The sequence below is a fragment of the Phaseolus vulgaris genome, chromosome 7 (genome assembly GCF_051622355.1).
Source record: "Phaseolus vulgaris cultivar YP4 chromosome 7, ASM5162235v1, whole genome shotgun sequence".
NCBI classification, from domain to species: Eukaryota; Viridiplantae; Streptophyta; class Magnoliopsida; order Fabales; family Fabaceae; genus Phaseolus; species Phaseolus vulgaris.
The window spans coordinates 48,692,952-48,708,656 of record NC_143504.1 but is presented as its reverse complement, the minus strand read 5'-3'; the positions used below and the strand labels follow the sequence as shown (position 1 = coordinate 48,708,656).

At 33.4% G+C, this 15,705-nt stretch overlaps 1 protein-coding gene across 1 annotated transcript; it reads right to left on the bottom strand.

Moving 5' to 3' along the window:
• Nucleotides 1-982: 982 nt before the first annotated feature.
• LOC137829735 (sucrose-binding protein) lies at nucleotides 983-3,331 on the bottom strand. Its single transcript, XM_068636622.2, has 6 exons — nucleotides 2,746-3,331; nucleotides 2,437-2,612; nucleotides 2,263-2,343; nucleotides 1,894-2,160; nucleotides 1,462-1,750; nucleotides 983-1,382 (listed from the first exon to the last, which is right to left on the bottom strand). The coding sequence occupies exons 1-6, from the start codon at nucleotides 3,290-3,292 to the stop codon at nucleotides 1,231-1,233; spliced, it is 1,512 nt and encodes a 503-aa protein (XP_068492723.2). The 5' UTR covers nucleotides 3,293-3,331; the 3' UTR covers nucleotides 983-1,230.
• Nucleotides 3,332-15,705: the final 12,374 nt, after the last annotated feature.

The following is a 15,705-nucleotide window of genomic DNA, read 5'->3' as shown; positions in this document are numbered from 1 at the left end:
CTAACAAATACTTTTTGAATTAGACACGTGTCCTCCATCCAAGGTGTCATACGAATGTTTATATCTAATATCATACGAATGTCGATATCCAATACACGAATATCGAATACCGATATGTGTAAGAATTTTTTTTTTTGAGTTCTTTCAACAGTTATAACAAAATTTAGATTAAAATAATCTTCCTAATCAAATAATACAAAAAAAAACACACACGTCCGTACACATGATCTTGGATATGCGGATAGAAGCCGAAGAAAAGAAATAAAAAAATTAGGACATATAATTATTAAAAAACATAAATTTCGATAAAAATAATAATAATAAAGACATATAGTCATTAAAAAAACATAAATTTCGAAAAGAAACAATAATTTTTATTAATTTATACATTTATTAATATAATAAAATAAATATATAGTATAATATTATTAAAATAAAAATTACAATCACATCAATCAGATACACTATAATACATTCACTTTTAAAAACTTTACTATTCCTCCTTTATTTTTTTTCTTAATATATTTTTTTTTATAATAAAATAAACTATGAATATAATATTATAAAAATAAAAATTTCAGTAACATCTACTATAATTATTTTAATCTCATATTTATTTTTTCTAATAAAATAAATAATTAATATAATATTCAGTCACATGAATTTACATCTACTACAAAAAATTTAATCTCACCTCAAATTATCAGTCTACACATTTTTTAATCTCACCCCAAATTATTAGTAAAGTCTACTACAAATTTTGTAATCTCACCCCAACTTCCAACATATATAGTGAAGTGAATATTCTTTATTCTCTTTTTACATTTTATCTTAAATGATTTCCTCCCAACAGTTCGTTTCTCATCTAAAATTTGTAAAACATAATAAATGAGATATTTTCTCTTCTATTTTGTTGTAGTTGAGAAAACAAAAAAAAAAATGTAGAGAGAATATGTTAAGGAATGCAAATACTTGACATATATTACATAAAACATTGAACAAAAATCTATTATTCTGCCACGACCATAGAAGATAGCAACGAGTGGCCATTTTATTCCATTTGCATGGATGGATGCATGCATTATGCTCTGCATTTTCATACATTCCATCTCCCTACTTAGGATCACTAGCAACATACAACACAAACCACAGAAAAGAAAGAAAAAAAACTCAGCCTTGATCAAGCTTAATACTACTCCTTTTCTTGCTTCTTCTAAACCTCACACACACTCATGCATCAGCACGAGGATCACTTTGCGGCAGCTCAAATGGGAAAAAGAAACTTTCCTTTCTGTCGAAGATTTTGTTCACAATTTCCGAAGGATAGTTAAAGGCCAACTCCTTAGCAAGGTCGTCCATGGAGCTCACAATGTTGTCCTTCCCTGTTGCACACAATAACTACCTTAAACTTTAAAATAAACTAAAAACCAAATGTAGATGCAGGCATAGTATAATTAGTACCAGCAAATGTAAACTTCTTGTTGTCTCGAGCATTAATCTCGAAGGAAATAATCTGGAGATTCTCTTTCCTGGAAGAAAAGGTCACGAAGGGGTGACCAGGAGGAACAACAAACAGCATTCCTGGCTTCAGGTCGGCACTGATCCTATGGTTTGTGGGGCTACTCTTTTCATGCTTTGAGTTTGACCTTGATGAGATGTGGGGACATACAATTTGAAGATGCCCTTTACCATCGATCACCAGTGCTATCTTCGTTGCATGTGAGTTGTAGTGAATAGTACTCATAGATTTCTATATAAAAATATAGAGTTTTAATGTAGTGCATGAAAAAACCAATATAGCTATTGTCAAAATGTAACTTATCTGTAAATGGATAATAAATTAGAGATTAGTGAATGAGATAAAGAATAAAGGAAGTTGAGTTGGTATTATACCATGGTGATGTTGGTAAAGGAAAGCATGATATTGAGTTTTTCAAGGAGACTCCTGGAATCAGGAGGACCAACTTCAGTTAGACGACCATGACGGTTGGAGAAAGTGGGAGACTTGGTGAAAAGATTGAATTCAGCCGTTGATGGGCCACCGAAGGGCCACCAAGAGGTTTTCTTGGGGGCCATCTCCTGCACCTTTTTTCTGCTTATTTCAAAAATACTTCCCCCATTCTGTTGATTAAAAAGCTTCTCTAACTGTCCTTTTGGGCTCTGTAATTAATTTCTCATTTTAGCAGAAAGTAGGCAAAACGTAACAATTACTTAGAATATAGTATAACGAAGCATGATATATATATAGGTAGTAGGGTCTACTTGGAGCGCAGCTTGGAGCACATTCCAGCCGAATGCTGATAAGAACGATTCTGGGTCTCGTCCACCAGGCCCGAAAAATTCCTACACCACAATTTCCTTAGATTAGCTTATATAAGTGATCATGTGTTCATTTATCAATTATCCATGATCATGTATGTAGTGAGAAGCAGTAACCTGAAATTTTCCAGGAGTGGAAACAGGTACATGGAGCATGGCAAGGAAGAGCTTCTCATTCTCATCTCTGTTAACGATGTATAGTGGGGTGCCTGCTGGTATCGCCAACATGTCTCCAGATTCAAGGATGAACTTTTCTGTTTCACTTTCCTTCACCCACCCAAGTACGGCTCGCCCTACCAGATACCAAACAACAAATCAAAGTTAGAAATTTCAGAAATTGTACAGTATCCACCACTACATGTGAACATACAATAAAAAAGGACAAAACAAAGTTAATAACGAATAACAGAAATTAAAAAAGTATACCCTTGATGTTGAACAAAACAACATCAGAATCAAAGTGACGTGGAGCCACGAACGTGTGCGGTTTAGCTTCTACAATGGTTAAACGGATATTCTCAATGCCTTTGAGAAGCTCGGATTTCTCAGTGAACTTCTTCAGAAGCCGAATTCTGCCATCTTCTGTTTCGAACTTGGTGTCAAAATCCCTATCTTCTTCAAAAATGTAGGGATATTCTTCTTCCTCTTCCTCTCCTTCCTCTACTTGTTGTTCTTCTTTCTTTTCACTGCTTTCCTCCTCCTCCTCGTGCTCTTCAGAGCTATCTTCATGCTCATGAATTTGCTCTTCTATTTGTTTCTCTCGCTCATGCTTCAGACCATGGTACTCGTCACAACTTCGAAGACATATGAGCTTGTCATCCTCAGAGTATTTCTGCTGCTGTAGGCACTGGTGCTTGCATGTTTTGAGCTCAGGGTCCCCTACTACCTTGGTTTCTTTCTTGGCCAAGGATAGGTTTGAGAACAAGGCCAAGAGGAAGAAGAGAAGGATAGGTAAAGAAAGGTTGATTTTCATGGTGATGGTGTGGAGTCTTTGAGATGAAAGGGAAGTGCATTGTGTTTGTTTATATGAAGGGAAAGAGCTATGAATGGGATAGGAATTGCATGCAGTTGGACATGTGTAATGTACGTGTCTCTTAGCAAGCAAGCAAGATAGGTAATTGATGCCAAGTAGAGGTGGGAGGGCGCGGATACATACAAAAACCATAAGCAGATAAAACTCTTTGCTTTTTTCATACTCCTATTTTCCTACGGAAATCATGCAGAGAGACACGTACCCCAAAACGAAATAATGAATCACGTGTTGGGAAGATTATCAGAAGGAAAAGTTAATTTAACACCAAAGACAAATAACATCTACTTGAAACTATTATAAAAATGTAAAAATATTTTAACTTCAAAAATAAATTAAATATAATTAAAATAAGTGAATATTTTTTATTATTTAAAGTCTGAATCTATCACCCCCTTGTATACTGACATATAGAAATATTATACTTTCACACTTACATTTTCTCTTACTTCTATTTTATAATTTATATTAATAATAAAATATTTCATTTAACTAATAAAGATAAATATAATTTTTTTTAAAAATAAAATAATAATATTTTTATTATCAAAAGTTAAGAAAAATTAATAATGTCAAAAAGTATCATAATATTATCACTTATATCACTTATGTTATTGGAAAAAAAAATACCATTCATGTAAAATATTTATATTTTGTACTATTCATGTTTAGAATTTAACTTGCTTAAAACACCTATTATCAATGTTTGAATGATAGGTTTTGTTTAAGATCTAATCCAGTATATTTGGATAATGACACTAGTAAAAAAATTTACATTTTAAGGCGTTTTTATGGTTAGACGATGTTCTTCAAAATGTTGTGATATTTTTTAAATTAAATTTCTCTAAGAGGGTAACTATGTGATAAAGTCGTCTTCTTACATCAAAGCGCTTTGTGTAAGAAGACAACTATTTGGTAAAGTCCCCCTCTTAGAAGAAAGTATTTCGCCAAACAGGGACGTTTTACCTTATAGCCACCTTCTTACACAAAGCGTTTTGATGTAAGAAGGCGGCTTTACCATATAGTCGTCCTCTTATAGGCTTTTTATTACCTTTACTCAAAGCGCGTCAGTTACACTTTCATACTTCCTTTGTCTTCTGACGCTTTATTTTCCTCTTCTTTTATGTACTTTTTCTTCATTTTCCTTGAGCCATTGTCTTCTTCCATTGGATAAGTTACTTTCAAACTCTCTAGTTCTTCTTCACTATTGCTTTTTGTTTTTTGTTTTGTTTCTCTTATTTGTTTCTTTTATGTCATTGCTGTGAAGGTCACCACATTCCTAATGTTTCATTGCCTTCAACACGGCTCTTTGGGTTTTCATTGCGCCCCCATTTGCTATGTTGTTGTTGTTGTCGCCGCTCTTCACCACCACCATTGCCTTCACGCACAAGGTTGATGATGTTTTAAATGCCATCACACTCATTAGTAAACACCTGAATGACTATTACAGAATATAATGGATTGAAATTGGATTAATTTTTTCGCATAAGTGATCAGTACGAAAGAGGAGTAGAAGAATTTATACAATTTGTGCAACGTAACGTCAATAATAGTGGTCATGATGCAACAAAGATTAGGAGTCTGTGTGTTAACTGTTTGAACGAAAGGAGACTGGATGTTAAGAAAATCAGGGAACACCTTCTATGTGATGGGTTTCTTCGATCTTATACAACTTGGACATGGCATGGTGAATTATTAAATTTACCGCGTGTTTCCGTCACTGAAGAATATGTGGGGTCCACCATGGATGATGTAGTACATGATGATCGATTGGAGGACATGATTCTTAATGTGGGAGTTGAGACTTTCGCAAAAGCGAATGGATATGGAAGTATGTCAAGCGATGCAGAGACTCCATTGTATTATGGATCAACTAACTTTACACGGTTGTCGGTGGTGTTAAGATTGATGAATTTGAAGGAAATAAATGGATGGACTGATAAAAATTTCACGAAATTGCTTCAGCTGTTGAAGGATATGCTTTTAGAGGGAAAGTACTCTACCTAATTATAATTATGAGGCGAAAAAACTTCTTTGTCTGATGGGTATGGAGTATAACAAGATACATGCATGTCCTAAGGATTGTATATTATACAGGAAGGAATTTGAATTGTTGAAAAGTTGTCCGAGGTGTGGGTTATCACGTTATAAGTTGAAACAAAATGATGATGATACTATTGAAGAGATAGCAAAGCATGGACCTCCAATGAAGGTTATGTGGTATATTCCCATCATTCCAAGGATGAAGCGTTTGTTTGCAAACCCAAATGATGTTAAGAATCTTAGATGACATGTAGATGAGAGGAAATGTGATGGCATGTACCGACATTCAGCTGATTCTATTCAATGGAAGAAATTTAATGACGAGTTTCTAAAGTTTGGTAAAAAATCAAGAGATATTCGACTTGGTTTAGCTACATACAGAATGAATCTGTTGGGTAATATGAGTACGAATTACAGTTCATGGCCTATTTTACTAGTTATTTACAACTTACATCCTAGATTGTGCATGAAGCCAAAATACATGATGTTCTCTATGATAATATCCGGTCCAAGACATCTAGGAAATGAGATAAATGTTTATCTAAGTCCCCTTATTGAAGATTTGAAGTTAATGTGGGATCAGGGTGTTGAAGTATTTGACAGATTTGCTAATGAAACTTTCAAGATGCATGTCATGTTATTTTGCACCATCGATAACTTTTCGGCATATGGTAACTTATCAGGATATAATGTTAAGGTTTATAAAGCATGTCCAATATGAGAAGAAGACACTAGTTCTCCATAATTGAAGCATGGAAGAAAGACAATATATCTTCGGCATCAGATGTTTCTTAGAAGTCATCATCCTTACTGAAAGATGAAAAAAGCCTTTAATGGACATCAAGAGACTGGTAGTCCACTAACTCCATTAACTGGTGTTGAGGTTTACGAAAAGGTAAATAACATAGAACACACCTTCGGTAAGTCGAAAAAGAAGTCACATGTGAAAAACATATGGAATAAAAAATCAATCTTCTTTGATTTTCCGTACTAGTCGATGTTAGAAGTCAGACATTGTATAAATGTAATGCATGTTGAGACGAATGATGGTCTAAATGCTCGTTTAAATTTGATTGAGATAAACATACGAGGCGAGTTGACACCGATAGAAATGGGTAAGCATACATATTTGCCCTCAGCCTGTTACACCATGTCAAAAAATGAAAAATAATTTTTTGTCAATGTCTAAAAGGGTGTGAAAGTGCCACAAGGACATTCCCTCAAATGTGAAGATCCTAGTGTCAATGCAAGATTTGGAGTTAATTGGGTTCAAGTCTCATGATTGTCACATCTTGATGCAATAGTTGTTGTCGGTAGCTATTCGTGGGATCTTACCAAAAAATGTTAGACATGCCATAACCCGTCTATTCTCATTCTTCTCATCCATTTGTTCTAAAGTCATTGATCCATTAAAATTAGATGAACTTGAAGATGAAATTGTTGTTATCACTACAAAAAAACGTGTATAATGCGGCGGTTATTTTCGCAAAAACTGGCATTTTTAACCGCCACATTATACGTTTGTGGCGGTATCGCGTACTGCCAGAATTCTTGTCGCCACAAAGTTTAATGTGGCGGTCAATTGAGAATCGTTGTAGCAGACGCCATATTATGCATTGTATAAAGTGGCGGTTTTAAGTGTGTAATTGACGTCAGTTATAAATGTCGTAATTTTAAAACTGGGTAAACCAATTCTAACGTAAATAGTGACAACTTTAACCGCCACTTAATACAGTATAGTATGACATTTATAATATACTTTATAATTGTCATAATTTGAATATTAAATATTTAATTTTATTTTTAATATTTATAATAATTTATTTAATTCTATTTTATAATTTGATTTCATAATATTATTTAATTTCATATTATAATTAAATTTCATAATATAATTAAATTGTAACATAAACTAATTTCATAATATAATTAAAATTGCTAAACATAATAATCAAAAGATGACTTCATTTATTCATTGATAACAAAGTTAATAATGTCAAACTAATCCAAACAACAAGTAAATTAAATTGTCAAAATATAAATTCTTTCACTTTCTAAACATATTACAACTAAACTCTCAATCCTAATTTGTCTTATTAACTCCACTTGATCCCATAATATTCTGACTTGATGATGCAGCACCACTTCCAAATCCGGGGCCTGAAATAAATTAAAATATGCTTAGAGTTAATTAATAATTTTTGAAAAATAAATGAAAACAATATTATATTATGAAATTCAAGGTATAATATGAGAGAAAAAATTATATGAAGGCAATAAAATTAAATTAAGGCAGCTAATAAAAATCAACAATTATAAATCAATTATAATTTTAAGATTTACCTTTAGATTCATGAGAACTGCAACTGTCTAAACAATAAAACAATAACCAAATTAATAGATCAATAATATAGATATTTAAATAGAAAGAGTTTGAACATCACACTTTTAACACCACACTTTTAATGTATCAAATCATGATTCAACTCCTAAAATACTTTAGGAATAATAAATTGTAATATTCACCAATGACATAAAATTAGCAATGTTAATAGTTTTAGATTAGGAATTAAAAAAGAAGCTAAAAAGAGGAAACATGTGAAAGGCAAGGGCTGTTGGATGGTTGATCGGTCATGACTTCCTCTGGCTCTGACATATCCACTATGGTATAATACTTATTTTAAAAATATTAGTAGACATTGAGATGTGCATTTATGTAACAATCAAGTCAACACAAAGTTTATTACTATGACTTAACTCATGTCATTTTGTAAAACAGAGTATCCATTATTTAGTAATGACTTAACTTAAAAAGAGAAAAAAAAAAGAGTGAGAATACACATCCATTCTTCCTTAAGGGATGCTTGAATTATGTTTTCCTCTCCTAATTTTAAGAAGTACACTCCCCTTTCCCATGATATAAATTGTGTCACACTTTAGTACATCTTAATGTAAATGAACTTCTTAGTAAATAAATTAATTAGATAACTGTTTCCTTTGAATTATAATCTGGATATTGAACTATGAAATGGTAAATAAAAGAATTACCTTCCAGTTAACAAGTTGGAATAATCTAAAGGATAAAGACAACTTTTCTAGAGTAATCTTTTTTTATTTAAATATAGATTTATGGCATATAATAAGCAAGCCATATTAAACATAATGCAGTTTGTTGGACTCTAAGAAACTTCGTATGTATATAGTGGTTCAAAAGGAAAATGAAACTATTTTTTTTTAAAATAAAACAGATTAGACACATATATAAAACAAGTAAAAATCTGCCTAATTTTTTAGAAAAAAAATTCTCAAACAAAACAACGTATTATTCCAAGATATTTGTTTATGAAAATAAAACTCCATGTTGAGGAAAAAACAAAAAAAAATGATGCATACCTAAAATTACAATCTACATACGTATAATAAAGATATATTTTACCTGTGCACACCGAACCATCCCAAAGGTCTTCCTTAAGCTGGAATGATACATATCCAACCTCACCTTCAATTTTTTCACACTGCCACCACAACACACATGATCATGCTCTAACAAACACAAGATAAAAATTTGGAAATCGAAACAATTACATTAAAGCCACTAAAGCAAAGAACAATCAGTACTAATTAGTAACTAACTACATTTTTTTAACAGACAATCATCCCAAATTCTCTTAAATCAATCCCAGAAATTCACACAAATAATAAATCACTCTTATCAAATAACGCATTAGAGATTAAAATAAGAATGACAATTTCTAATCACTCTTACCAAATAACGCATTAGAGATTAAAATAAGAATGACAATTTCTGAGGAAAGAATCACACCATTTACCTCAAGTTCAACAACACAAAACGACTCTAACCTCAAATCTACAAAACACATGAGCTCATTCAACTTCCAATACGATCTAAGTGGTTTCTTTATCTCACTGATAAACAACTTCCAGTCTTCTTGTAGCACAAATTAGGTTTCCGGTGGACCCCTTCTGCAGTACTTGATAAGATTACTCAGCACCCCTATTTTTTTCATCCAGCTCAACTATTCTAATTTTCAAAACCGACTGCATCTTTGAAGAAAACACCATTATACTTAACTACACACAGCTATGTAAGGGCTTTTATTACTATAATAATATTAATTATAATCTTCAGCAAAAACAACATTCAACATCGATGCAATAAACTTGACAGTGAAATTGTAGAGCGTAGCATTCAACATCCACAAAAAAAGAGAAAGAAAAATAGATCGATAGATGAATCATGTACTTGGACCTGGCGAAATCGTAGAGTTTTCTAGTGCTGGAGAAAATCGTAACTCCGGCTTCGAGAACGTGATCCTCTTTATCACGATATTTTCTCTCCCCATACCATACCCTAACAATCAAATCCTTTCGATTTAGAAAAGCACTCGCAGTAAAACAAATCCACAAACAAAACTTCAATTAGACGAAGAAGAAAAAAAAAAGCGAAAATCAAAACAACGCAGTTGCGAAAGAGAAAATAGAAGAGGCTTGGATCCACATGCGATGAGTGGTGGAGAGAAGACGATGAACTGCAGAGAGAAGATGGTGGATGTGGTAGAGAGAAGAGAGAAGGCAGAGAGACGAAGAGAGGGTTTCGAAAAGAAGAGGGAGTTCAAAGGTTTTAGGGAATAAATTTGGGAATTATACGGAGGGAACGAAAAGCGGGAGAATATTTTATTTCGGAAGCTAATTATGGCGGTTATAAATGCCACATTTCGAAGGAACATTATGGCGTATACGAAACTATCGTACTATACAGCTAATTGTGGCGGTTTTTAATAACCGCCACCACATACACGTTTTTTTGTAGTGTATCTTGTTTGAATTGGAGATGTTGTTTTCTCTATCTTTTTTTGACATCATGGTTCATCTGGTATGATAGGTTAAATTGTGTGGACTAGTGTACTTAAGATGGGTGTATCCTATTGAGCAGTATATGAAAATTTTGAAAGGGTATGTGAAAAATCATTATCGTCTAGAAGCTTCAAGGATTCAAAGGTACATAGCTGAAGAAAGTATTGAATTTTTTTCTGAGCACATGTCAAAAGCAAATCCAATAGGTCTTCCAGCTAACTCATGCACCACAGGCGTTCTACAAGTAAATGTTTACGTGTGTACATGTGGTAAGCAAATATCAATCAAAAGTCTTGCAAGCACATTTGTATATATTGAATAACATAGATGAAGTTATACCTTACATAGATGCTCATAAAGTCATTGTGAAGGAAAACAACCCAAGACAATTAGAGAAACGAGTCTTGATGAACATAATAGAACTTTAATGCCTTGGTTTAAAGACGAGGTATTAAAGGATTCAACGACATCGAAGACCTTGACCTGGGTTGCTGCTGGATTGAAGTTTGATGTCATTTCTTGTACATGTTACGAAGTGAACAACTATATATTTTACACGAAGTCTATGGATGAAAAAGAGTATAGTTCAAAATTCTAGTGTTACTCTTGAAGTCGAGTCAATGCAGTTTTCCACTTTGAAAGATACAATTCTTGTACTTGGATCAATGGCATACTAAGGGTTAGTAGAAGAGATATGGGAGGTTGATTATACTAAGTTTTCTGTTCCAGTTTTCAAGTGTAAATGAGTTGACAATAGAAGTGGGGTTTAAAATTGAAGAATTCAGGAGCTAGATGCAAAAGATGATGAGAACGGGTTAGATGAGGAAGGAAGGGAGGTCAGAAAGTGGCTTTTAGCATAACAGAGGAGAAATAATCGTAGACAGAAAGCTTTACTACAGCAGAAGGCGAGCCAGAGATGGTTGAAACAGGGGAACTTGAATACAAGATATTTCCACTTGATAATTAAATGGAGAAGAGCAAGAACTGGTATTAGTGGGGTGAAGGATGAAGGCCAATGGTACGATGAGCAGAGTGTGGTAAAGAAAAAGATTAGAGAATTCTTCAAACAAAGGTTTGGAGGAGAAGCATGTAAACAAGTCAAGCTAGATAATCTACGATTCAATAGGATTTCAGAAGAAGACAATGTTATGCTGGTAAGAAGAATAAATGAAGAGGAAATAAAGCATGCAGTGTGGTGTTGTGATAGTGATAAATGCCTAGGACCATATGGCTTCAATTTTGGGTTTATAAAGTTTTGTTGGGATGTTATTAAGGTCGACGTCATTACGGTCGTTCGCGATTTTGAGGAAGGTGGAAGATGGCCAAGGGGTCAAATACGTCTTTTATCTTCTTGATTCCTAAGGTTGACAATCCACAACATCAGAATGATTTTAGACCTATATCTCTATTTGGTTGTATGTACAAATTTGTGTCTAAAATTATGTCTCTAAGGTTGAAGAAAGTTCTACACAAAGTCATAGGCGGTATGCAGTTTGCCTTTCTAGAGGACAAATGGTTAATGGACAGCGTTTTAGTGGCAAACGAAGTTTTGGAAGATGTGAAGAGGAGAAAAACCAGTAACGTTTTCTTTAAATTTGACTACAAAAAGGCTTATGACTCGGTTATGTGGGATTTTATTTATTACATGTTGGAAAGGTTAGGCTTTTGTGGAAAGTGAATTGGATGGATCAGAGCATGTCTAGAGTCGTCTTCGGTGACTGGGTTAGTAAATGGGAGTCCTACTCAGGAATTCAAACCACAGAAGGGGTTGAGACAATGAGACCCTCTAGCACCTTTTCTTTCCTCATTGTGGCAGAAGGGTTACCTAGGGTAGTAAGGAAGGTGGTTGGGAAAGAGTTGCTAGAAAGCCTGGAGATCGGAGATAAGTCCATAAAGGTAAATATGCTTCAATATGCAGATGATACTTTAAGCGAAAGTGGAAAGTGTGTTTGCCATCAAGGCTATTCTAAGCTATTTTGAATTAGGTTTAGGTTTAAAGGTCAATTTCCAGAAGAGTAGCATTGGTGGGGTGGGAGACAACTTAAATATGTTACAACGATGTGCGAATATCCTGAATTGCAACATGATGAAGATGTTGTTTAAGTATTTGAGCATGCTTGTAGGGGGATGTCACAGAAGAAGTAAGTTTTGGGAAAGGATGGTGGAAAGAGTGAGAAGTAGATTAGGAAGATGGAAAGGCAAGTATATTTCTGTGGCGGGAAGACCCTGTTTGATTAAATCTGTTCTATCCTCTCTCCCTCTATTTTATTTTTCCTTGTATAAAATGCTGGCTATGGTGGACAAAGAATTAGTGAAGTTGCATAGAAATTTCTTATGGAGTTGGGGCTTAGAAGGAAGGAAAATAGCGTGGGCTTCGTGGAAAAAAAGTATGTGAATCGAAGGAAGTGGAAAGGCTAGGAATGATAGAGATTAGATGATTCAATATGGCTTTGCTAGGAAACTGGATGTGGCGTTTAGGGTATGAGAAGAAGGGCTTGTGGAAAGAAGTGTTGGAATCAAAATATGGAGGTTGGAGCACTACAAAAAAAATCAATATTATCTACGGATTTTTACCCACGGATCTGAGTCCGTAGGTAAATTCAGCATTACCTACGGACATTACCTACGGACATTATCCACAAATTCTGAATCCGTAGGTAAATTCAGCATTACCTACCAACTATTACCCACGAATCTTATTACCTACCAACTTTTACCTACTGATATTTATTACCTACCAACTATTACCACGAATCTCTATTACCTACGAACTATCACCCATGGATCTCTATTACCTACCAACTATTATCATAATAATTATATACATAATATTAAAAATATTTATATAATATGAAGAATTATAAAATCATAATTAATATTCATAAATAATAATAATCATAACTAATTTATGAATATTATTAATATTATAAAATTAATAATATTAATATAATAATTTAAATAATATAATTACTATTATATTAATAATATGAATAATATTAATAATAATAATAATAATATTAATGATATTAGTAATATAACAAAATTAATAATATTAGTACTAATAACATTAATAATATAAATACTATTAATAAAAATATATATAAAATTATTATTATTTATAATATTAACACTATTTATAATATTTAATAATATTAATAAATATTTAATAATATTTAATAATTGTAGTGGAGGGAACTAAGGAATAGTACATAAGATTCACTTTGGTGGAGGGATTTGAAGGAAGTGTTGGTGTTTGAGGGCTGGAAAGACAAGTTTGAGGATAATTGTCTATGGGAGGGAGATAAGGTTATGGGAGGACAACTCGGTTGGAAATATGTCTTTCAAGGTCAAATTTCCAAGGCTTTTCTCAATTTGTTATGAGAAGGAATCTTTTCTTTGACAAGGAGTGGAGATGAAAGAAAATATAGAGTGGGCTTGGAAGATAGATTGGAGAAGGAATCTGTTTTAATGGGAGAAAAATCAGGAACAAAATTTGTTGCATCTTTTAGGAGAGAAAAACGTAAATGTGGACAAGGAGAATACTTAGGTCTGGAAAGATGGTGAGACAAAAGTGTTCACAGTCAAATCTGCATATAAAATTCTTAAACAAGATGCCCAGGGGGATGAGAGGGATTTGTACGTGGGTTTTTGAAAGATTAAGGCTCAACCATTAGCTCTTCTTACAGTGTGGAGGGTTTTGAAGGATAAGATATTGTCTAGAGCGAATCTGGCGAGAAGAGAGATTACTTTGGTTAGTAGCATTTGCGGTATGTGTGGGACAGAAGAGGAAACTGCGTCTCACCTCTTTTGTACGTGTAGAGTTGTCTGGCTAGTTTGGTTTATGTGTTACGAGTGGATAGGGGTGACTTCGAAGGATCATTGGGAGCCACAAACGCATTTCCTAAATTTTAAGATTAGCGAGGTGAATAAAAGTGTTAATTAGATTTGGGGTTGTGTGTGGGTAGTTGTGGTAGCTGAGTTGTGGAAACATAGAAATAGAAAGATTTTTAAAAGCGGCACGATTGACCACATTGAAATTTTCACAATGGTGCAGCTGAATGTATGGTCATGGGTGATCTCCAAAACCCATGGGGTAATTAGTTTTCCGTACTCTGATTGGTGTCTTAATTCTTTGGTATGCATGAGATCTGTCATAAAATGCTAGGTGGTGTTTTTGCGGGGTGGGGTTTTTAGGGGTCTTTTCGGTTGTTAGTTTTGTGTTTCTGCTTCATGTGTTCCTGGTTGTGTAAGGAGCTTAGAGGAAAAATATTTTAGGTTGGCTTTGTATTGTTGAACATTGGCTTTGATGTCTCCAAATCTATGTGGATTGCTTGAAGACTTTGATGATGGGTTTTTGGGTGTGTTTTGGGTAGTTTGAATTTGTAATTCACTCATAGAATTGATCCAAGGTTATTTTAATCCTTTTGAAAAAGATGTATTTTCAAAGAGAAGCAGAAAAACAACCTATTGATTTCTCATTTTAATCGGTGGTTTTTCTCTCAGCTTGTTTGAAGGGTTTTTAAACTGTTAGACTTTGGTTGACTTTTCTATCAAACCAATTCAGTCGGTTGTTTCAAAAAATCAATCGAATGTTTTTTGAAAATCCTTAACAGAATTCAGTTTAACTAATTCAATCTATTTTATTTGTTTTAAAACTGATTTGGCTTTTGCTTTAAACATTTTTAATGACTGAGTGGAGTATAAATAAGTGGTTATACGCTCCTGGTTGTTATGGATTCAAATTAACACTTTCAAAATCAGTTTTTCCAAGATTGCTTAAGGCTTTGGATTTTTTGCTAAGAGTGGAATAAGACTGTTGTGTATTCTTTCAATCCAATCTGTGATTGTATCAGGTGTATTCTATTCCTTTCTTCCTTGATAGTTGTATTTCTGTACTGGTGTTGCCAAGAAGTGTTGTGTGTTCTTGAAGGGATCAAGATCAACATTGTTGGTGTGGTTTTTGCCAAGGAGTGGTGTGTGTTCTTGAGGGGTTCAAGATCATCACTCTTGGTGTGTGTAGCTTGTAATCTAGGGTTGATTACATAGTGTATTCTCAGTGGTTTCTAAGGAATAGATGTAGCTCAGGTGTTGAGTGAACCAGTATAAACATTGTGTGAATCTCTATCCTTACACTCTTTAAATTGTTTTAACTTTGTTTTTATAAAGTACTGATAAAAACAACCGACTATTTCGTAAAAACAACCGGTTGATTTTCTGCATCAAGCTTAAAAACAGTTTTATATTTGGCTTGACAGATTTTCCATTGATTAATTCTTCATAGTCTTTCACTCTACCTTCAATACTAGCGAAAATCTTTTAAAAATAATTTTCCTCCTCTTGTTTTAGTCCTATAATTTTAACATGTACAAGGATTGAAGTATACCTGAAATACCTATATTTAATTGATTCGTTTTTTTTTGATAAAAATAAATTACATA

Excerpts from the sequence above, each read along its gene's own strand:
- LOC137829735 (XM_068636622.2), bottom strand. The coding sequence starts at position 3,292 with ATGAAAATCAACCTTTCTTTACCTATCCTTCTCTTCTTCCTCTTGGCC. Across the intron at positions 2,613-2,745 it reads TGTTTTGTTCAACATCAAGG|GGCGAGCCGTACTTGGGTGG; the intron begins GTATACTTTTTT and ends GGTATCTGGTAG. Across the intron at positions 2,161-2,262 it reads TGCTCCAAGCTGCGCTCCAA|AGCCCAAAAGGACAGTTAGA; the intron begins GTAGACCCTACT and ends AATTAATTACAG.